The sequence below is a fragment of the Scatophagus argus genome, chromosome 4 (assembly GCF_020382885.2).
Source record: "Scatophagus argus isolate fScaArg1 chromosome 4, fScaArg1.pri, whole genome shotgun sequence".
Lineage (NCBI taxonomy): Eukaryota > Metazoa > Chordata > Actinopteri > Scatophagidae > Scatophagus > Scatophagus argus.
The window spans coordinates 23,120,232-23,143,296 of record NC_058496.1 but is presented as its reverse complement, the minus strand read 5'-3'; the positions used below and the strand labels follow the sequence as shown (position 1 = coordinate 23,143,296).

General features: G+C 39.6%; 1 protein-coding gene across 2 annotated transcripts; it reads right to left on the bottom strand.

Moving 5' to 3' along the window:
• Positions 1 to 846: 846 nt before the first annotated feature.
• LOC124057520 (serine/threonine-protein kinase N2-like) lies at positions 847 to 23,020 on the bottom strand. 2 transcript variants are annotated; one of them, XM_046385874.1, is made up of 20 exons: positions 21,784 to 23,020; positions 21,352 to 21,496; positions 18,920 to 19,071; positions 17,579 to 17,792; positions 16,534 to 16,641; positions 14,305 to 14,414; positions 10,729 to 10,872; positions 10,396 to 10,471; positions 10,048 to 10,240; positions 9,584 to 9,713; positions 9,117 to 9,169; positions 8,948 to 9,005; positions 8,756 to 8,847; positions 7,916 to 8,092; positions 7,749 to 7,811; positions 7,591 to 7,667; positions 7,051 to 7,193; positions 6,506 to 6,613; positions 5,499 to 5,579; positions 847 to 5,014 (listed from the first exon to the last, which is right to left on the bottom strand). In XM_046385874.1, the coding sequence occupies exons 2-20, from the start codon at positions 21,488 to 21,490 to the stop codon at positions 4,811 to 4,813; spliced, it is 2,322 nt and encodes a 773-aa protein (XP_046241830.1). In that variant the 5' UTR covers positions 21,491 to 21,496; positions 21,784 to 23,020; the 3' UTR covers positions 847 to 4,810. The 2 variants fall into 2 exon arrangements, 1 of the variants encoding a protein (XP_046241830.1); XR_006843118.1 differs by having other exon boundaries at positions 4,958 to 5,014; positions 7,094 to 7,193.
• Between the last annotated feature and the right edge of the window lie 45 nt (positions 23,021 to 23,065).

Below are 23,065 nucleotides of genomic sequence, written 5' to 3'. Positions count from 1 at the left end.
TAGAAGGATCTTCTTCTGCTGGGATTCTTTTTCACGTTCACACTGGAGGGTGTCAGCTCGTTGCCTGATGCTGATGATCTCAGCCTCTGGTTGACTTCATGGTGCGAAGCGTTGATCGTCTCCAGTTCTGCTTGGAGAACCCGGTTCTTCTCTTTCTCTGTCTGGAGCTCAGCCGTGAACTTCTCCTGGCTGATTATGTGTGCCACTTGCAGTTCCTCGTAATCCTTATGAAGAACTTTTTTTTTCTTCTCTCTGGTGGTATCTCTCCCTTGAGCGGCAATCTTGGCAGTGCTGAGAGTGTGAGGGCTACTGTATGCTTTCAGCCTCTCCAGCTCTCTCTTTGTTTCTTTGCCTTTGTTGATGAACATTTCTTTGAGTTTTTTCTGTCTTGTCAACTCTGTTTTTGTCTCATCCAGCTGTTTGCTAAGTTCCGTTATGCTCTTCTCGTGATCTGAACAGCAGGCTTTCCCCTTAGCCAATGCATCTTTCAGCACCTCAACTTTGTGACGAAGGGCCAGGCACTCCATGATGAGGTTGCGACGAGACCTGCTTGTTAGCGTGAGTCCTGTGGACCCTTGGATCCCACTTGAGTTCTCCACTTGGTTCATTTTCTTTGGCTGGTACAATAAAGATTTTCTTGAAGATTGAAAAATGCAAACTTTAACTCAAATTTAAACAAAATGGCTGCCACACTAAACATTCAAAACAGGATCTAAAATCTGTTATTGATCCCAGACTGACGGATTCATGTAACACAACTTCATACAGTATGAATGTTTTTACTACTGACCACTTAAGAACCACAAAATGCACTGATTAAAACATTTTTTTTCCTCAGGTCTGTTCACCGCTTTCTTCTGTAAATGTTTCTGTTGTTGCTTTGTGATAGTGGTGACTACACATTACAACACAAATCACCTTTATGCCTTTATAATTAATATCTTGTGCCTTTGGTTTCATGTAACTTGTATATTGCTGTAATTATTTTTTTCTGGTAAAAATGAACTTAATTGTGCGATAACCATCACACAAAGAGCCAAATATTTTACATTTTTTTTACTGTATTTGTTCTGTTTGTATTTACTGACAACAAGAGTACATTAAAACATTGATGCATGTTGTTAATAGAGTACACCTGTACAGACTGACATTCCTAGTCAGGAAGCTTCACATACATACATAAATACAGTATTGACACATTACGTAACATGTAATATTCAGCAGCATAAACTTAAAGTGCTACAGCAGCTAAATCAACACTGGTTGTCTGCCCTGTTACATTTGACTAATTCAGCTGACAGTCTTATCCAAAGGTAGAGGTAGGTAGAGGGTTCAGCAGGTATAAACCTTCAGATTAGCTTAAAGAGCAACCTGTTATAGTTTCAAAATGCCTTCTTCACATGTTCAAAACTACTTTCAAATCAGGATAGACAGATCAATTTCCCAGCACATAGGGAAGTAAGTAAATGACAAAAGAACTGACTGACTGAGCACTGAAATTCCTCCCAGGAAACATTTGAGAGCACTCAGGCACACATAGTCAGAGCAGAATCAGTTTTGTGTGTGAGAAGTGTGAGCGTAACAAATGTTTTGAGCCTGACAGATGAAGTATTTAATTATCTAAACAGCAAGCAACTTGACTTTTCTCTCTTGTTATTATAAAGATGTCCATTCTCACTTTTGCCAATCTGAATGACTGAAGAGGATATTGGTCCTGTGCCCACATTCCTGCTTGGTCAATAGACTTGGATGATGTTAAAAAAAAACAAAAAACCTTTCTAGGCTCTGGGAATGTATAAATATAAAAACCTTCATGGATTTAACATTAATTACAAAAAGTAATAATCAAACTCGTTTGAGGTGACTGTCAACAAATTCACACAAATTGCCTTTATAATGGTGGTGATCACTACTAATCACTACTAATCACATTTTTGGAGTTTTAGTTAATCCTGTAGTGCAAGATAGTGTCACAGATTGTTTTGGGTTGAGTTGGCAGATTTAATATTTCGCTGGAAAAAGGCAAAGAATTGCTACAAGAAGAATTGTTACAATGAACGTTCAAGACTGAGTTCCATTAAATTACACCAAATGAGTGCATATATAATTAAGTTACTAAGCTACTTAATTTTAGTTTTAAGATTTAGTCTTAAGTTTGCCGTTTGGTATACTCCCCAATAATTCCTCCAGCTCTCTCCTAGTGCTGATGTGAAACTCAGCTGTTAGTTAGAAAATTCGGAAGGAAACATTGGGACTTTTTGGTGCACTTTAAAAAATAAATAAATAAATCATGGCTTATATCTTCAAGCTTTATCCCTGCTGCCCCTCTTCCTCTTCTTTTATTGCACTGACATCATTAGAGCTCAGCATCACAGGAATATGATTTGCTAAATTTAAAATACATATATTTTCTTATTATTATGGCTATATTATATTATCTATGGCTTCTTTTATACCGCTAGCAATTACGGGATTTCTAGTGCACAAGTTCACCACGGTGCCATGCACTTCTACCATACCAACAGAAAACACATGGTCAGGAGCAGAGTAATGTATGAATGTGCACATCTTTGCTGCGAGTGAATGACCTGGCAAATATTTGAAACATGTCCATGTTGGATTTAACATCTTTAAAAAAAAGCCTTTCAACCAGAAACAGGGTTCCCTTTTTTTCTACAAGGCAGTGGGCAAAGACTGTCACAGTGGTGCATAGAAATGGCAGCACATGCTGTACTTCTGAGGGATAAACACTGTAAATAAAACAAACGCCACAAAGCAAGCAGAATCTGTCTCCAACACACATGATGCTCCAAGAGGTTACAACTGGTGGCATTAGTAGCACAATGTCAATTTGGAAGAGTTAAGTTTATAAATGGCAATAATATTTTAACTTCTTTAACAGAATTCAGTGTATTTATAATTAATTTGTGTACTGTTATGACTGCAAACTAATCAATTCAAAGCTTCTGCATGAGAGTTCAATTCAATTCTGCATGTTGAAAGCTTCAAAGAAAATAAAGTTTAAAAAAATGTATTGGATTAATTTTTTTATTTATTTTTGACTGACATGTGTATCAGTACTGATGTATCTGCTTATCTGCACCCTGTAGTGAATTCAGAATTGGTGAAGCTAATTCTGCTGATGAAACTCTATGGCCTTCGTTCAGGTTACTCATTTGAACCTGTTTTTTGTGTTGTTAAGAAAATTTCCCACCAAATGTTGTTAAAAATTCTTCTCCTTGGGCTGTCGTGGTCACGATTTGCAAAACATTTGCTCTTACCACATTACATAATTGTGCTGTCTGTGATTGATGCACAACCAGCTGAGACAGCCACAGAGTCTGCCATGTTACACCGCCATGCTTACAGACACTGAGAGGCCCTTTCAAGTGATTTCAGTGGCTACCGTAGAGGAGGGTGAGATGTGGGATGTTCAGTTGGTTGTAATCTGCAACCATACTGCTTGATGCCACTAAACACTACCTTTAAAATTTAACTATAAAGAGAAACAGAGATGTGGAAGGAAGGGGTGATAATGTTATGATATCTTCAAGAACTCTGTGTCAAATTTGTTTCATGTGTTCGTACAACATTTTGCCTGACCAAATCTCGTGAATAAACTCTAGTAGCAGGAGCAGGTGAGGACAGAGTTGTATTACAAAGCTTGACTCTCCACAGAGAATATAAAAGGATACAATTGCGTTGTTGCTGTTAAAAACAAAATAGACGCTGCCTAGTTATTTTATTGACAATTGGCTGTCAATTGTGAGAGTGAGAACAGTCAGCGAAGTCAGCCATGGGATTGATGTTGTGTCCTGTTGAAATGATTGAACTGCAGAAAATATCCAAAGTGTCAGTTCATTTGGCAGCACTATCAAGTCCAGGATGGGAAAGTTGAGTAGTGAGATTTTCACTGCTCCAGAGGAGAAAGTGACTATACAGGGGCTTGAAGAGTTATTGATTAATCCAAATAACTGAATGATTATTGGGCCAGGACGTCTGTCTAAACAAACCAGGGATCCAAGTAGCAAATCACTTATTTTCTTTTTAATTAAATATGTTTGTTTGCATTTCATTAAAAGATTAATACCCTTCTCAAGTTTGTAGTGTAGATATGAAGCTACCACCAGCTGTCAGTTGCCTTAGCTGAGCACAAAGAGCTGCTGAGTCTGAAGCGCTAATAGGTCGATTTTGTTTTGCTAGGCTAATCAATTGCTGAGGGTAGTTTCACGTCTACAACAGAGATATATCAATCCTCTTATCTAACTAGCAAAAAAGAAAATAAGACTATTTGCCAAAATCTTGAAATCTTTTATCTGTCTTTGTTTTGATTAATCAATTTAGCCAACAGTTGTAAAGATGATTCATGTAAATGATACGAAGCAGTAAAAGAAACCAACCCATCAACTTTGTAGTTGTAATCAGTAAATGATTAGCATTTGTTCTTGATGTTAACATGATACTGATTATGAAATCAATAATCAGTGACTGATTAATTTTATGCCTATTGACTTATTAACTAGTAAACAAGACTAGACCAAAAACTAAAGCATTGTCATGTCAACTTTTCGCTCACAGCTGAACAGGACTTATTAATTTCTTATTGTCCCTTTAAGGGACCCAAAAGATTGCAAATGAAGTAGTTGGTTATCTGAATTATTTTACTTGCCTTGTGGGGGTTGATTATACATAAATAATGATGTTTGGTACTTGTTAAGTTAACCTCTGAAGTGGACAAACTTCCCAACCACAAAACAAACAAATATGTGTGTTAAGAATTTCCCACCCTGGTGTTTTTTCAGAGCATCTTTCATCCATGCAAGGCGCAGAAGTCAAAGTCTGCAAAGGCTTCCTGCTGCTCAGCAGAGAGGCTGAAGGGCTTGGAGGGAGGCGACAGGATTGGCTGGAGACGAGTAAACTCACTGTCAAAGTTGCTGACATCCATGGACTCTTTGATTGACGGCAGGAATGGAGGTTTTACTTTCTTGGTCAGCAGGGCTTCCCAGTCGATGGTCTGAGAGATAAGGTTCCACAAAGTGAACAATGAAGTTATCTTTTCATATTGAATCAGTATTAACCGCTGCCCACATTTTATACTAATTTTGAAGCCTGTGAATATTCTCATTCAGGTCATGGTTATCTCAAGGAAATTCAATCGAATGCAACTGGACCTCTCATCCTCTTCATCAGTTCATGTACTGATGAAGCCTCTTGGATGAGAGGTGAAACGTCTTCAAAGACAAATAACTAAGTCCAGTTGCATTCGATTGAATTTCCTTGAGATGCTAATTTTGAAAAAACACATCATATGTACATAAATAAAATAACATCAAGTCATAAAGGTTTCAGCAATCAATAATTTAGTGAAGTGTTTATCGCAGGCAATCTTGGTATGCTCAATCAATGCTAAGTCAATACAATCAAAACAATCAAAATGTCTACTAACTATTTATTTAGACAGCACATAATGTCACAGAATGTGAGGGGGAGGGACTTACCTCAAAGAATTTCTCTCCTTTGACCTCATTTGCATCCCTCTCTCCTGCTCCGAGCCTTTTCAGGGGATTCTTCTTCAACAGCTGTAGACGGAATCAAGCTCTCTTAATGTTGAGAACTGCCTGGGCTTCAATAAGTCCTTGTTACTGATCTTTACAGGTCTCTCCAGAGAATTTGTCAGTGTTCATTCTCAGTTCATACTAATTTCCTTTAAATGAAAATTCAAAGGTATTATAGCTCTATAAGCAGCCACATCCCTGGCTGACTGTATCTCTGTTGAAATGATTCTAATCATATCTTAGCACCTGAAAGGCTGCTGTGCAAAAATGAATTATGATTAAAATTAATAAGTAATACCAGTTATCACAGTCAGGTTCTATATCAGGTTGTATAATGTATCTAGTAGATGAAAAACTTTCTGATTGTTACAGCATTTTTTGCCAGGATTTGTCTCAAATTTTAACCATTTCACATAAACATTAGTTTATATTTTATTCAAGATTATTCAGTTTTCAATTATACCAAATCATTAATTGATAATGGGTAAATAAAATCCATCCATCCATCCATTTTCTATACCGCTTATTCGTCAGGGTCGCGGGGGAGCTGGAGCCTATCCCAGCTGACTACGGGCGAGAGGCGGGGTTCACCCTGGACTGGTCGCCAGTCAATCGCAGGGCTGACACACAAAGACAAACAACCACACACTCTCACATTCACACCTAGGGGCAATTTAGAGTAGCCAATTAACCTAATGTGCATGTTTTTGGTGTTGTGGGAGGAAGCCGGAGTACCCGGAGAAAACCCACGCAGGCACAGGGAGAACATGCAAACTCCACATAGAAGGGCCCAGACCGGGATTCAAACCTGGAACCCTCTTGCTATGAGGCGACAGTGCTAACCACTGCACCACCGTGCCGCCCCGGTAAATAAAATGAATGAATAAAATGAGGCCTAAATACCTGATAGTTAAATGTGACTGGGAGAACAACAGATAAGAGACTCTCACCTTCTGGATGATGGACACAGCACCAGGAGGTAGAGACCCTGGATAATGCACATCATCATTGACGATACTGTCAAACACTTCCTCCTCATCCTCACCAGGGAAAGGAGACTGGCAGTGGGGCAGAGAGATGCTCAGTTAGTGATTTAACTCTTTCATTCAAAGTTTTGAATATGAACAGAAAGTCTGTAAGAAACAACAGATGGAATAACCAGAATTACCGCCATGTCTATTACAACTCAAATAATTTATGTAGCGACTGACAGAGAGCATCATCACATGGTGAAACAACAGTCACCTGAAGCTCAGTATCATCAAAACCAATAAGCGTGTGGTGGACTACAATAATTCAATAATAAATAAATAAATAATAAACAATAATAAATGGACAGATGGATGGACAACCCAAAAACATGCTGCCTTCGGCCCTGGCTGTTACGATCACAGAGGCAGGAAAACCCTGCACGAGAAAAGCACTGAGTTACAAATGCTAGTGAAACTGTGTGAAGGGGTCACAACACACAGAGATCTGGATGCACGTTAACAACCTCTCCCACAAGCATCTCGTAGATAAGGACGCCCATCCCCCACCAGTCCACTGCTCTGGTGTAGTTGTCGTCCGTCAGGACTTCAGGAGCCAGAAACTCAGGAGTCCCGCAGAAAGTTGAGGTCCGATCTCCAAAACCCATCCCTGTCAAAATAGTGACAAAAGTATCATCAAAGGCTGACTCCGGAAGAGTTTTGGGCAAGATTTAAATCAAGAATCATAAATGTGTGTGATTAAAGCCTCTATGTGTAGAATTTGACAATTTCCGACTTTGGTAGTAATATTAAAAACACTCAAAAGTCGAAACCAACACCAACAGATTTTTTTCTCTGAGATTTCCTCATTGTTTTCTTTACAAACAAAAGCTTCCATGAGGATAAAGTCACCGTAATCACACATAAAAGCTCTTCACCTACAGGCTTTCCACAAATCAGTTAAATTGTAGTGAAGAGATAAGCCATAAATAAACTGTAGCAGGTGTATTTGGTGGGGAAAGTAGATGAGTCAGATGATGTATAGATAGTGTGGTATATCAATTCACCTTCTTTGCAGAGTCCAAAGTCTGTGATTTTCACAAATCCATCTGCATCCATTAACAGGTTGTCCAGCTTCAGATCTCTGTGTAAAAACAGGCAGTAGCCTACATGTAATTACTGTAACATGTAAAATGGATACCATGGACACAGTGACTTGACTTACCGATAGATGATTTTATTCAGATGAAGAAACTCTAAACCCAGCAGGACACATGCTGAATAAAACCTGCACAGTCATAACAGCAGCGACAATATTAATACTCTTAGATTACACAAACTCACTGTCTACTAATAGTGAAGAGTCACCAAACAACAGGAGGACACATGAACCTGGTCTGGGCCTCGGTGAAGACGTTGTTGTGGATGTGGATCATGAGGTCGCCACCTGGTAAATACTCCATGACAAAGCAGACATGGTCGCTGGTCTGGAAGCAGCCGTGAAGGTTCACCAGAAACGGATGTCGAGATGCGTTGATCATCTCAAAGATCCTCTTCTCACACATTAGACTGCAGAATGATGCCCCAAATTAAGACATGTTTCTCAGAATTTAATATATTTCTGCAACCTGTATAACAAATTGCCATCTTTAGACCTCAGCTGAATGACTTGAATGCTGTTTTGTTGTTTCTGGTAACAGTTTTGAGGAACCTTTATTCAGTACTAAAGTATGGCCTTGGGTCTACAGTTAAACTGATACAAATTGTTTCATAGTGCCAAACTATCTAAGAAATACAACAACTCAACTGTAGCTCTTTGTTTTACTTCTGTCTTCTTTCAGCTTAAAACTCATTTGAATTTAAGCAAGCATTCAGCAACTATTTTGCTCTGACAGCCTTGCTAATTTGTTAATGGATAAATCAATAAAGGTTCTTTATTTAATTAATGAAGTAAAATGCATTACCTGAGTCAATAAAACACACCCTCTCTCAAGGTGGATCGCTGGCATTTGAGGCATTCTTTTTAATTCTAAGTGCTCTAACTTTGTTGAGAAAACTGCCAAAGTTGGTTACTGTTAAGGTTTAAAGGATTCATTTTTCCCAAAGTGCAAATTGACCCGTCTTTTACTTACCCCTTGGGTAAACCTCAGGATACATGTTTTGCAGGTCTATTTTTTTGTAATTTGCACAAACTGACTCTTTTAAAGTTTCCCCAGGGCCTTTCACACACACCTGTCCACCTCATCACGAGTCACAATGTCTTTCTTCTTCAAGGCTTTGATGGCGTATAGTTTACCTGTCTTCTTAAACTCTGCCAGCAGGACCTAGACGAGAAACATTCATTACCAACTAACTGAGGACAAACACAGAAAACCTTTTGATCAAGCATGATGAGCCTCAGTGCAAAACTTTTTAAACTGTTACCTTTCCAAAGTGTCCTCTGCCCAGAACTGAAATATATTTGTAGTCTTCCATCTGCATCCTTATGAAAAAAACAACAACACAGAAATAGAAAATAAAGGCCATGCTTCATTCTTAACTTTTACAGTACATAAGATAAGAAATCCATGTGTGTGTGTGTGTGTGTGTGTACTTCAGAGCAGATACAGACTGATCTCCATTTCCTTCTCTGTTGTTTATGGATGACTGCAAAAAGAGACAAAGTTTGGAACATTCAGTTAAAACTATGATTCACAAATCACAACCCAATATCAATACTCTTCTTTTCTACCTGACCTGCTATACATATTGCTGTATTCTTATTCTTATTATTATTACTGTCTTATCCTTTTTCTGGTCATTAAACAAACAAATAAACAAAACAGCCATGCTAGTGGGAACATCAGAATTTAGTATGTTTACTGTGTTTAAGGTCAGCTTTATTGAGCTGAAAGCGTGCATTTAGACTTGATCAAAGAAATCAAAGAATTCCAACTTTTGCTACTGTTTGACTCTTTTACAGTTACTTCTGATGAAAAGTAATAAAGGAAAGAGAAAATATCCCAAAATTCAAAATGTAATATTGTATGCTTTGTGGCAGGTTTCTCAATAATCATTTACCACTTTCTCTTGCAGTGCAGGCACAGATGAGGTTTTGTGGTCTGTAGTGATGATGGTGGAGGTGTTGTCTCCCTTGCTGGTGGGTGAGGACTGATCCTCAGTGATGCTGAGTCTGATTACTGGAGCTTCGCTGCAGATGGACAAAGATAAAACAACAAGAATGCGGCAGCTGTTCTTTTTCACCCTCAATAGTAATGGGTAATGCAACTTAATGCCAACAGAATCCAATGCTGTAGGTGCTACAATGCTGATCTCACATGCCGGGTGTTCAGCTTTGCTGCTCAACATCAATGATTTGTCACAAAATAAAACCCATAACAAGACGCAAATACTGCTGAGGACACAGTGGAACAGGAACAGTGCAAGCAGGGAATTAGCAAAGTTTTGTCTGAGGTTTACACTTCACTAAGTACTACCTATAAAACAATGTCAGATCGTGTTTTGATGCTCTGATTATTTCTGACCTTGGCAGTGAAGTGGTGGTTCGAGGCTCCTTTTCAGTTGGACGTGAGGCATTGTTGGTCACAAGGTCGGGGGTCATAGAGAAGGAAGAGCTGAACGTGGTGAAAGAGGTGTAGCGAGGGAGGATGCTCATCATCAGATGACCCCACGTGGCAAAATTCATGTTCATCTGGGCCGCTCTGAGGAAGTTCTTCCCTGAGGAAGATAAAGATCATACAGGAACATCATAACCAATAAAAGAAATAAGAAAGTGATTACTTCACATACTGAGGCTGCTTCATAGTGCTAAGGTTCACTGCAGAAACACAAACAACAAATGTACAAATGTAGACAGACTCATTCGTCTGTACCTCTCTCCTTAGTGAAGATACATCTCTGGCGTCTCAGTTTTGGCTGCCGCTCAACAACTGTGTCAATGAATTGAAGCTGTAAAATCCAGAACAAAAGAACTTGCTTTGCTTCTTAAACAACAAAACTAATACCATGTGTAAATTAACACACAGAGAAAACTACATTTGAACACTGAGAAAATTCCATAAATTGAGAATATCTCCATTATGAGAAGCCATTCATTGATCACTTTGCTATCAGAGGTACTCCTCCCCAGAAATAGTTACAAATTATGAGAAAAGTTTAACTATTTGTCACAGGACCTTTGCCACCGGGGAGGTCATGGTGTGTACCTTGGTGTACAGGAGGCCCTGTGGCTCCAGGCTGAATTCCTGCTTGTGGTTTGGGTTGTCCATCAGTTCCTCCAATCGCAGGAACCTGACTGCACACATCGCCCTCTGATCCCGCCAGAAAACACCGACCTCCAGCTCTCGAGACTACCCGCAATTTGACAGCAGACACAAAAAGAACACAATCAATGAACACAAACAATAATGGACAACTGTGACCAGAGGGCCTGACTGGCATTCTGTATTTAATTAATGAAGTGAATGATGAATTTGAATGTTGAATGTTTGATATGCCAAAGATGGATTTAATTTTAATGATTTCAGCTAGAGTTAAGCATGGAGTTTCTTTTTGACAAAAACATTTTTAACTGGAAAACCGTAGGTTCCCAAACTTAAAATGGATCCTGAAAAATGCTTTTAAATGTTTTGTTACAGTCAGGCAGGACCATGAAGCAGGATCTGAAATCAGATCACCTTATGTCTTTGTGCATGTTAACTGAATTTTAATTGAATGAAACACATTGCTAGCACGTACTTGTGTGTGAATTCTTGAAACAGGCAAATTTAAGTTAGAAGAACCTGCACTATAACACTGAACATACTTATAGCTGTTACTTCCTGCTTATGATGTGTGTAATAAATGATTGACATTCTGTGACGAATGAATATTTGCATGTATTATAGAGACACCTGCTGGTCACAGGCAGAACTACAACCATAACAGACCAATGCACTACAGTGGCTACAACACGCTGTTCAACAGCTTCTCCAGCTGTGGAAGACTGACCTCCTGCCTGTGAGACACATAGTCTCAATGTTGAAGATAGTGCAGGTCGATGAAAATAGGTGGAACAACTATTCACATGTTTACTTAAGTAAAGCTGGCAATGTATAATGTAATGGCAATGTATAAATACTCCTGTACAAGTAAAGGTACTGCACTAAAACAACTGCACTTATTAGGACTGAACCACACTCATCATACTATTGAGAAAGTAGCACTAGTAAAATGAAGAGTGACATTATGAAAGAATGCAGATTATGTAGAATGGCCTTCATATTCTGCATACACTGTAGATAATTCAATTTGAATATTACGGCTCACTCTTTTACCTTTTCTTTTTATTGGGATATGCCAAGGGGCTTACAAACAGTGTAATCATTATAATGAGACTGAAAAGCCTTGACAGTCCACACTTTTTTCAAAACAGTTGCAATAGTAGAAAATAAAGCAGAATAACTGGATAAATAATAACATAATTTCGGTCAGACAGCTCACGATTCAAAAGCTTATTGTAGCAGCAGAACATTTGTTTTAAAGTTTGGCGTCTAGGCTGCGACCTCATCTCTCCCTGCAGATATGTTAATGTGAGACCTTGGGGAGTGATGAGAAAACATTTTGTACCCCTACCGGAGCCTGTAGGTGGACGCCGGGGTGGTGGGGCTGAGATAACAGGCTGCAATACTAACGAAGGGCAGCAGTAACACTAGCAGGCAGACGATGAGGTGGGAATTTTTTGCAGCTTAAATTGTGTTACATGTCCATTGGGGAGAATGAAGTATGTCACATGTGTATATAGCGAGCCTGAACTAGCTTGCAGGCTTCACTATATAAATAACATATTATTCTGCAAAGTAACTAGTATAGCTCTCAAGTAAAGGTTGTGAAGTAAAATAAACAATATTTCCCTCTGAAAAATATAGTGGAATAGGAGTAGAAAGTAGTGGAATTACTTAAGTAAAGTACAAGTACCTCAAAATGAGTCATTACTTGTGTAAACTAATTTCCTGCTCTGAAGAAACTTCTGGAGACCTTTCTGTCCACACCTAGTTGCCGTTTTTGAGGGGCCACTTATACTTTCCCAGTAGAAACCTCCTTCTTGAATGTAACTCTTCACATGTCGAGTGCCTGAGTATCTGCCTGTCCTGCATGATGCCCTTGTGCAGTTTGTAAGCTCCTGTGGGTGCTGGGTGCTGTAGTATGTGTGTCAGCACATACAGTGTTACCAAAGTCTGGAAGCTGCTGATGCTGTTTGCATCTGCACCAGTGTCCCATGGATAAAGTCCTGCACATTGGTCACACAAGGAGAACATATTGTCTTTGATCTTGGCTATTTCAATGGTGTCTTGTCTCTGCAATTCAGTTTATTCCATGTTGAAACAGCACAGTCAGAAATACACTGGAAAGACTTCCTGAATGTGGGTGGTGTTGTGGATCAGAATGAACATGAAAAATGACTCACAAATACTGGTTGGCTGGAGTGAAGGGAGTTTAAATGGTGAGAAATCTGTGGCGGAGCTATTTTTTGACTGTCTCTTCCATTTTCCACTGAACAAACTGCAACTGACAGGACATTTCTTGTTTAACAAGTGCCAATTAACTAACAAACTAAAAAAATAATTTTGCAAGCAATATCCCAGATCATTTTTGGAGTAACTCTGGGTTTCTGTTAATACAAAGTGGGCTCACCTTAAACATGGTTAAAATGTTTAATACTCCGCTTACCTGCATGTGACTGACTTATGGTAACTGGTTCACAACCAGCTTCACAATATATCCATAATTCAAAGAAAGCCACACTAAGTTGTATTTGGTTTGTGATACAAGCCACTAGAGAAGATTTTATTCTGGTTTTGAGAAACCTGAATATCATTGCTGCCCCGTGAAAAAAACGTATCTCCATAATTCGTTTTTTCCAGTATTTTTTTTACTATGCGCTCCAATGACGTGCAATTATTTACAATCCTCCAGTCTCATTTTTTATGTGTATAAACTTGATTGCAGGCTATTCTACATCTCCACTTAACACATTACGCTAACAAAAGCATTTGGTTCGCATTTTATATTGAAATCAAGATAAATCATGGGCAAATAGTAATCTGATATTGACGTACACACATCAGTTTGACGGTCGTATAAATGCCCAACACAACAGTTGCTAGGGAGGAATGCGGACATGCCGTACAATGTAAAATGTCAAAAATGTAAAAAAGTGGAGATACATTTTTTTCGAGTATCATGATAGAAAACATGATACTGTTTCCATCTACTGTCATTATCTGGTCAAGTTACATAGTAGTTAGTCAATAAAACTAAAAATTTGAAGAGTAGCAAATTAATCTGAACTCAAAAGGTCCAATAAAACTGGCTCAAATGCCGTTCTGTTTTGCAGAAGAAGACCATGAGCTGCAGTTGAAAGCTGTACGTTTAAGATTACATTGTCTTGTGAAATACAGGATACTGATCTCAGTGGTCAAGAATGAACTTCCTTGCTCGGAAGACATCATGATAAATAATATAATGATCTAATTGCTGCCTTAAATTTCTGTTGAGGCCACAAACCAATTGGGCTCGTTCAAAACGTGACACAGAGTGTTGTAGAAGTCAAAATCAAAGAAATTCCTGAGACCTTAGTGATGCAGATGATCAAAACTCTGGATCATATCTGAAGCATGTACACAGATACACAATGTCAATGCCAGGGTTAAGGGTGTATCAAAGTGGAGCTACTAGTCTTGTACTTGTTAAAACATACTCACTGACTGAGGGACTGACTGTATGTCTGTGACTGGACTCACCCGCTCCAGCTGGATGCACAATGTCTGATCCCAGCTCAGCTTGCCAATGGCTGCCCAGCGTGTGCGACCCACCACTCTGGAGTCCAGCCTGAGCACCGCACTGATTTCCACTGAGGGGCAGAAAATAAAGCTTCACTGAAACCAAAAATTCACCGGCTCGATCCCAACTGCTGTCAGGATTAATCTAAGCAAATCCCTGCTCACTTAGTCAGTGAACAGCACTAAAGCTCTAGCCTGATCGTGACAACTAACAACTCAACACCTGAACCAGCTGAGGTAAAGTTATAATCTGAGTATTTATAAATGGAATACCTTGATAGTTTACTACAGCGTGTGCACCTTAGTCTTTTTTCTTGTGGTATTATTTGCACATCACAGTAATGCTCAGAAAAGCTAATTTTTCATTTAAAGGCATAATGTGGAGAAATCTTCTAAATAATACACAGGCTCATATAAAAGTAATTCCTCTCAGTCATCACTTCTGACCCTCTAGAAGTGTGGCAGTGTCTGTATCTGTGGAGATTCTGCCCTGTGCCTTATTTTTGCACTATTTTGATGTGTTTGGGGTGTTTTGGGGTGTTGGTCTTTGGACAGTGATGTGTAGCCTCCAGCCAGTAACAGAGCAAGGTCAGGACTCTATGAAAAGCAGGTAACCAGGTTACACGGCTGTTTCGTCTCTCTCGCTCTGACTCACGCACACGCAGACACACACGCACCAAAGAGGAAAACAGCGGACAGGATGCAGCCTGCACCGCAGCAGCACCTTCCTGCAGGGCTGTGCAGAGGTGTGGGCTCGTTAAACTGTGCTTTGGAACATCATTGTTATGAAACAATGTTGTTTTATTTCTCTGACTCACTGCTGTGTTCATGCTAACTGCTCACTCTCTTCATTCACTGTCTAGCTTGCATGACCACTGATGCCAAATAGTTTGTTTTCAAACAGCAATAATTGCCAGATATTATGTCTTTAAACTGGTAACTCAAATATTAAAATTAAATGTTTTTTTCTGGAGTTTAAGTACAAAACTAACAACATTAGTCTCCTTCAACTGCTGAGAAAAAATATTCGACTATTTACCTGCAACATATTCCACTTTCCTCCACAGCGTATCTTTAACTGTATCTGTCTGCTGCTTCCTGTTGGAAAGGCAGTGTGCTGTGGGTTTATCACAACTTGTCAGCTGAAAACAGCTGCTGAAGCTGCTAGAATCCACGCTGATGAGGACACTGGGGCTTACAGGAAAAGTGCAAAAAACTAAAACAAGGGGCTAAAAGTGTGTGACTTCTGGCAACAGAGGAGGGAGGACTCAAATGCAGACAAACAGGCAGGTAGGATGAAGCTAAAGATCCTAAAAGCAGTGGTCAGGAAAAGGCTAAGAAGCTGGCAAGGGGATGGCAGTACAAAAAGTTAAACTGGAGGACACAACAGGTGAGCAGGCCAGAGGCAGGCAACTGGTCAAAACAGGTTAGGAAGCAGGAACAGGTGTATGTACGGTATACAACTCACTGATGGGGAATGAGTAAAACCCAAAGCTAAAACCTATCATCAGTTCACACTCATTTATAATTTGTCTTTTCTGTTCTGAAAATAGCAACTAAATGTCATGCCATTTAGCAAATGACTTTTTGAGATGACATCCTTCCAACATGATTGAATTAGGACATAATGTAATAAAAAAAAAACAGTAAGCACACAGACAATCATATAAGATTAACCTTTATACAAGTATGTCATACTTATACAACAAGTATATTTCAATCTGAGAAATGAAAAAGAAAAAAAAGAAAAGAAAAGTTCTTTTTAAACCCAAGCAAATATTTATTCATTATTATGGACTATTTGAAAACACTGCATTCCATAGTTTTATGCTTACCTGTAGACAAGGTAAGTGAAAATGAAAATGTAAGTGAAGTTAAGTAAAAAAGTAATAATTGTTTGTATTTTCATCAATAATTAATACAGTATTACACAGTTCTAGGACCTATCCACAGATCCAAATTTTTTTTTTCAGATGTTTCAGACATCAGATATAAAGTGGTTTTCCTTTATTCGCTGTAACATTATTTGTATTGTTACTTTTTGTTGCCACAAGAATTCACTTGTCCTTGAGTGATCAATGACATTTCATCCTATTGTGTCTTTGATAGCAGACACAGCTTTAGGCTAAACGGTAAAATCTGCAAACTAATCTAAACCAAATGCTTTAGAAATGCAAAACGTTCACTCACCAGAGGGTTGAGCAGCAGGTGAACTGTCCTCAGTGAGACTCAGACGGCTCACCTTTCTCAGAGGATTTAATAAATTCTCACATCCAAGAAGGCTGACTTCAAGTTTGCCTGAAAAATTAATTGAATTAAAAAAAGTCAAAGGTTATTGACTTAAAAAAACTTAAATGTCTGGAAATTAAAACCACAGCATCTGCTAAATTAAATGAGTGGTGTTATCAAGTGTAAAGGTAACTACATACAAGTTGGAAGTAATTTTGAGCACTTTATTGTGCTGTACTTACGACATTCTTCACTTTCCTTGTATTTGGTAATGAATCTCAGTTAAGACAGCTGAGTAAAATGAATGCAGCATTTCAAGATAAAACCTTTCATTTGTCGACATGAATAAATCTGTCGGACTGCAGCCTTTAATCAGAGCTGTCTGGAGCTGCACGCTGAGCATTCACATTCTCATTTTCTTCATTTCACTGTAGTGCTAACAGCTGTGGAGCAGCAAATCACAGCTCTGAGATTTGCTCTCATTATTTGCTGCCAACAGAGCAACTTCAGGATTTGTCTCCTCAATACATCATCAAAGGTTTTTTTTTTTTGCCTTGTGCAGGGAGAATCTGGCTTACGACTGCACCGTCCAAAACCAACAGATTACATGTCCTGATTATCCAGAGGTCAGCGTGTGGTAAACCATATTCAAGCACTGGCTGCCCATTAGACCACTGAGAAGGGCTTCATAGTTGAGTTGATACCAACAGTTAACTTGCAAGTATTTCCTTAAAAGTGAATTTTAAAGATGCATTTTCAACATTTTTAAAGGCACAGTGCAGAATCCACAGACTACAAATAAAGCTGAATGTGTGGTGAAATGCTTGACTTTATTTGAACCTAGCAAAGCTGAGAGTGGTACTCTCTTATACAGACACACATTCACATTTACAACTTTTTTAAGTTCCTGGAAATTTGTCAAGCAGAAAAATCTACTTCTGTACAAGCAAAGAAGCTTTTCTTGTCACTATGGATCAAAAAAGGTGTAATTTGCAATGATACATACCAGTCAAAGAGGCAGGTCTGATAGAGAACATGGATGGGGAGGTGGACAGAGGACATCCGGATCTGGATTTATGGTGAGGTGGGGGTCCCCCTGAAGGGTCAGCCCCCCCTGCAGGCTGCTGCAGAGGCTCCTGGTTGTTTTCCATCGGGCATTTTTCCAGGGACAGCCGCAGAAGATCCAGCTTCTGGGAGGACTCCTGAACTCGAGACTGAGCCTGACAGGAAGATAAACATTGTGTTGTTATGTTTGGTCTTTTTAAACATAGTGTTGTTTCGTATTTTGGGATATGGTCAGTGTTGCTCCACATAGATATGTTTTCCCAACTTTAGGCTTTCACTAGGATTGTTTATTCCTTTTGTTTTGTGCTTTTAAAAAATAGCAGTGTCCTTAACCGCAGCAAAGATGCCACTCTGATAAAAGCTAAACAGGACTGAAAACCTGACCTGAAACTTTATTTTTGTTGCATGTTTTCAATTAACCTTTAAAGCACCATTCTGGTCCTGTGATGTTGGCTATATATATCTATATCTTGATTTATATAAATATATATAAGCCCTCTATAAAAGCCCTCAATAAAAATCATAAACACTTTATATGGCTAGTTTTCTTTAATTCCTGTGTGACATAAAAATCAAACAGCAAATTCCTGAAACCTGCTTGAGTTGTTAAATCCATCACAGGGAATGTCAAAGTTACAGAATAATATAATAACAAGAGATTGAGGTAACCCAAGGAGGACTTTTCAGATCAGTTTAAAGCTTAAAAAACAATGCAGACTTGATTACACAGCACAAAAGCATAGGAGAGTTCTATGAAATATTTGTATATTCTTCAGACATTACAGAAACAATAAGAAAATTGTACAGGATGCATTGGAGAATGGGCAAAAGTAAGAAAGTCTTAAGTGTACATCATATGTAAGGGGCTAAACTCCCAAAGTCTCAAGTATGGTCCTTAGATGTTCTTTACAAACATATTCCTCGTGTATCCTAAATTTTGACTCCTCTCTGGTGGTTCCCTCTGACAGTCATCCAATTATTAAACATGTCTGTGTTTTTGACAAGAAAACGGACAAGCCAGGTTATTCTACAAGGCAGTTAACAGGTAAAAAATGGAGTCTAGAGTTGGATGAAATGTGCAGCCGAAAGCCACTATCCATGAACATTTGTTTTAGACAAATTTTCCAACTTGGTAGCAATAATTAACCGTAATTTTACCCACCTGAGTGCACTGCTGCCAGCCTACCTAAATACCATATGTTCACATTGTGCACATTAAAATGAACATTCTGGCTCCCCTGAACTGGAGCTACTTTAAAATGAAATTGATTGAGAGCCGTACCTCAGCCAGTGCCTTGTGGTCCAGCGCTGAGATTCCCTCCAGCTGCTTCACCACATCTTTGGCCAGCACCAGTGCATCCTTTTCCCTCTGCATGTAGTGCTGCAGCTCTTCCATACGAGCATCCACAGGACGGACAGCATCTGGAGAGATCCCTGCGAGGAAGGGGGAAAGAGGAGGTATTTCCGTACGAAGGAATTCATGTAATACATCTCTACAGAACCTCATTGAAACTCTTTTCATTCCTGCAATCAATATTTATGAAGCTGAAGTGAGCCTTTCTCACTAAAATGTCACTGCACTCCAGGCAAAGGTCTTAACATCACATTTTTTTTTGTTTCTGCCATTTAGCTGACACTTATCTGAAATGTATGAAAAATCCAAAAGGCGAGATAAAAACTGACTAGGAGAAAAACCCTTCACCTGTTGCTGACTTAATATAAGGAGACAAGAACTGGAGAAAAAACTGTTAGCAAACAAGTGGTCCTACAGACGAACAGAATCCTCGTCTTGGGGCTTTGGTAATATTGACATAATACTGTCTGGACGCAATATTGTCCGGCTTTAAAATGTTGATTGATTCATCATTATTTTGTATGTTGTATGTTTTGTATGACATGTACAGAAAAGCGTTAATTTCATACCTTGTTTCTCAACATTCTCTAATCAAGTCCTGCATATGACTAAAGGATGTGGAAACTTAAATATCGTAGTAGTGCTGCTCTTTGTGAACAAAAACGGCAGTTCATTTATCCATCCATCCATTTTCTATACCGCTTATCCGGCAGGGTCGCAGGGGAGCTGGAGCCTATCCCAGCTGACTACGGGCGAGAGGCGGGGTTCACCCTGGACTGGTCGCCAGTCAATCGCAGGGCCGACACACAAAGACAAACAACCACACACTCTCACACTCACACCTAGGGGCAATTTAGAGTAGCCAATTAACCTAATGTGCATGTTTTTGGTGTTGTGGGAGGAAGCCGGAGTACCCGGAGAAAACCCACGCAGGCACAGGGAGAACATGCAAACTCCACATAGAAGGGCCCAGACCGGGATTCGAACCTGGAACCCTCTTGCTATGAGGCGACAGTGCTAACCACTGCCCCAGTTCATTTATCTGTATTTTAAAGATTATCAAAACTGCGAACACAACAGAAGGACTGAGTGTAATGTATATCATGCCCTAACATATTAACATTTGCCTTTTCACATTTAGCTGACACTTGGATACACACAATGAATTAAGCTGCCTGCAATGGCAGAGAAAACCTCAATTCTTGGCAGATCCCAACATTATAAGGAATCAATGAGAGGAAATGAGGTCAGGGGTCAGGGAAAGAAAATATGAGCTGAGGAAACAAGGTACAGAGTTACTCGTCTCCCATTTCACTGTCAAGCCAGGAATCATTTTTCAACTGTTAGTTTTAGAGTTTCCAGATGACATACATCTCTATTTTACAATTAAATGTCACATTTGACTATTAATGATGTCAGTCTGGTTTCGCTTTCTGGATGATACAAACACCCACAAAGATGACAGTTAGCAGGAAACATGGGTTTTTGATACCAGCACTGATATTTCTGAACTGAAGTTTCTAACAGGCAGCATTTTCGACAACCAAAACCCCACACTTTCTCACAGGAAATATAAAGGACAGAAGAACAGAAACAAGATAAGATTGGGCGTGTTTGCAAGAGTGTCTAAGATACATCAAAGAGAAATTTGTTATTCTGAGGTGTAACGGCTACAATTTCACCAACTATTTATAAGCACAACCCCCCCTCTTTTAACTCTACCACATAGTTCTCAACTGTTTTACCTTGTGACTCACAAAAACAAAAATCTTTGTAAGCTGTGATTCATTTCAACAGAGAGAGGACATTGACCTCTGACACTAAATTGTCTTTTTTTTTTTTCAAAGAAACAAACAAGCTCTTTCCTCTCATGAAGTATAAAAATAACCATTACATATCTGGGAGTGAATGAACTGGTTATCAATACCAGCTTAAATATTCCTTGAGCAGATGCTGAGATTTGTAGTTTTTGCAACTCAGTTTCCAGCCTGAACGCCTGCAACATTTCTAGTTGTTCCATTACAGATTTAAGCTTTGTATTTCAGAAGGTTTTCGGGCCAAAAAATGGCATTGCCGTTTTATCAGTCCAGTCTGCTTTTATCCACTGTGTTTTTATATCTCGTTTCTGATAATCAGCCAGTTTATTCTGCAGCATTTAGAAAATCTGACCTTAACAAAAAACTGTGTCATAGATGTATCGATGTTATTGCACTGGTGAGAATTTACAAATACAAAATTTCATGCATATTGTTTACACACTAGAAGAAACTTAGAGGCTTGTAATAGCTCTAATTTTACATAAAGAAGGCATGTCTCCAAAATTAAATAAATCCTGACACTTCATGGCCCGGGACTCTGACCTCCACATATAAAGCTGTCCTGGTTGCCACCACCATCACCACTGCTGCTGCCAGCCTGGGTGACTTTGATAATCTGCAGTCGGATCAGCTCGATCTTGGAGCGGCTATCCTGCAGCATCTGCTGAGCTGTGGACAACATCTGATCCTGGATAACGACATCACATGAAGAGACAAAAAGCCACACTTCATCACCACGCTTTTTTCCCTTACAGGCCAGCTAGGTTGGGAGCACATTTGTAAACAACACACTGACTGAATACAGCCATGAATTACCATAACTAGTGGCAGACGGCGAGGAAATTACCAGAGACAGTGCTGCACATGCAACTTATTTTCATACTGGACAAAAACTAGTGTCAAAGAAGAAAAGCATTAAGCGAGAAAGACATGTTCAAATCAAGTGGAAACGGTATGACTTTGCACTTCACTAACCTCAGGGTGATGCTCCCGCTCCTTGCTGAATAAGGACTAATTTGTCATCCTCTGTGGAAGTGGATGGGGGACTTCTCGGGTTGCGCCTCTCCACCTTCACTATCCTTGAAACACAGGTCCTCTGATGTTATGGTGCGTTCCCACACACACACACACTCTCTCTCTCTGACTGAGGGTTCTTCTGATGTGACTCCTACATCTTGAGACCAGGATCACACAGCCTGTCCTGTTTGTTTTTGCCTCCTCGCAGACTCCTCTGCAACATCTCCTTCCCACTGCATCCTCATCCTCCGCTCTGTAACCAAATCGCTCTTTCTCTCTCTCTCTCTCTCCCTTTCAGAGGGGTTTCTCTCTGCAGGGGGATGGCAGAACTCCTTTCCAGTGCCAGCGCTGCTGCTGCTGCTTGTCTGACGGTGCTGATCGCCTGCTCTGGGCTCGGCATTGGCCGCTGCGTGACCACATGTTCCCGTGTTGTCACCAACCAAAAGACAAACACAGAACTGCTACTGCTCTCTTCGGGACAAGGCACAGAGCAGCCTACCAGCGTTTATGGTATTTTTTTTAACCTGCTTTGACAGGAAGAGGGTGTGAGAGACATTAGCAACCATAATGATCATAGTAAACATACATCAAGGGGGTGGCAAATGAAGGAGCAGCTGCTGGTGAACCGAACATGATCCTGGACAAACAGCCAGGTTTACAGCCAGTACTGTCAGTTTTCACGGTGAATGTTTCCTAGAGCTGCATGTCCCTCTGTTGGCCTGTCAGGTGATAAAGAGACTGCCACTGGCGAGCTCAAGTTGACTGAAAGCCATTGTTATGATGTTATGAGTAACATATAGACATCAAAGGACAGGTTTAAACAGACGGTCATCCCTCACCGTACACTTGTTATAATTATGTAATCAGCGTTAAATTACATGTCTACTAGCGTAAAGGCTATCCTTGCTAATCAAGAAAATGTAAATCTATTATTTATCCATGGCTTTGTTTATAAGCACAGTGGAGTAAGCAAGCCACTCGACATAACCTAAACTAAAATATCTTGTCGATTCGGCCATTTCTTACCAAAAACAAACAATTAGCTCAGGACAAACACTGACTGATGGGCTAATTAGCGCTGACCACCACAATGGTGAGGCTCCAGCTCAACTGATATTCAGCATCTTTTTAAAGTGCGCAAGTGCGAGTCGGTCCATCGGAAGGTTTGGCCTGGTCTGATTAAACGCAATTTTCGGCCGCAATTAATTTTAAAATCGCTGAAGAGGAAAAAAATAAGTAA

Excerpts from the sequence above, each read along its gene's own strand:
- LOC124057520 (XM_046385874.1), bottom strand. The coding sequence starts at position 21,490 with ATGTTGTCCACAGCTCAGCAGATGCTGCAGGATAGCCGCTCCAAGATC. Across the intron at positions 10,873-14,304 it reads TGTGCATCCAGCTGGAGCGG|TCTCGAGAGCTGGAGGTCGG; the intron begins GTGAGTCCAGTC and ends AATTGCGGGTAG. Across the intron at positions 7,812-7,915 it reads TTCACCGAGGCCCAGACCAG|GTTTTATTCAGCATGTGTCC; the intron begins GTTCATGTGTCC and ends ATGACTGTGCAG.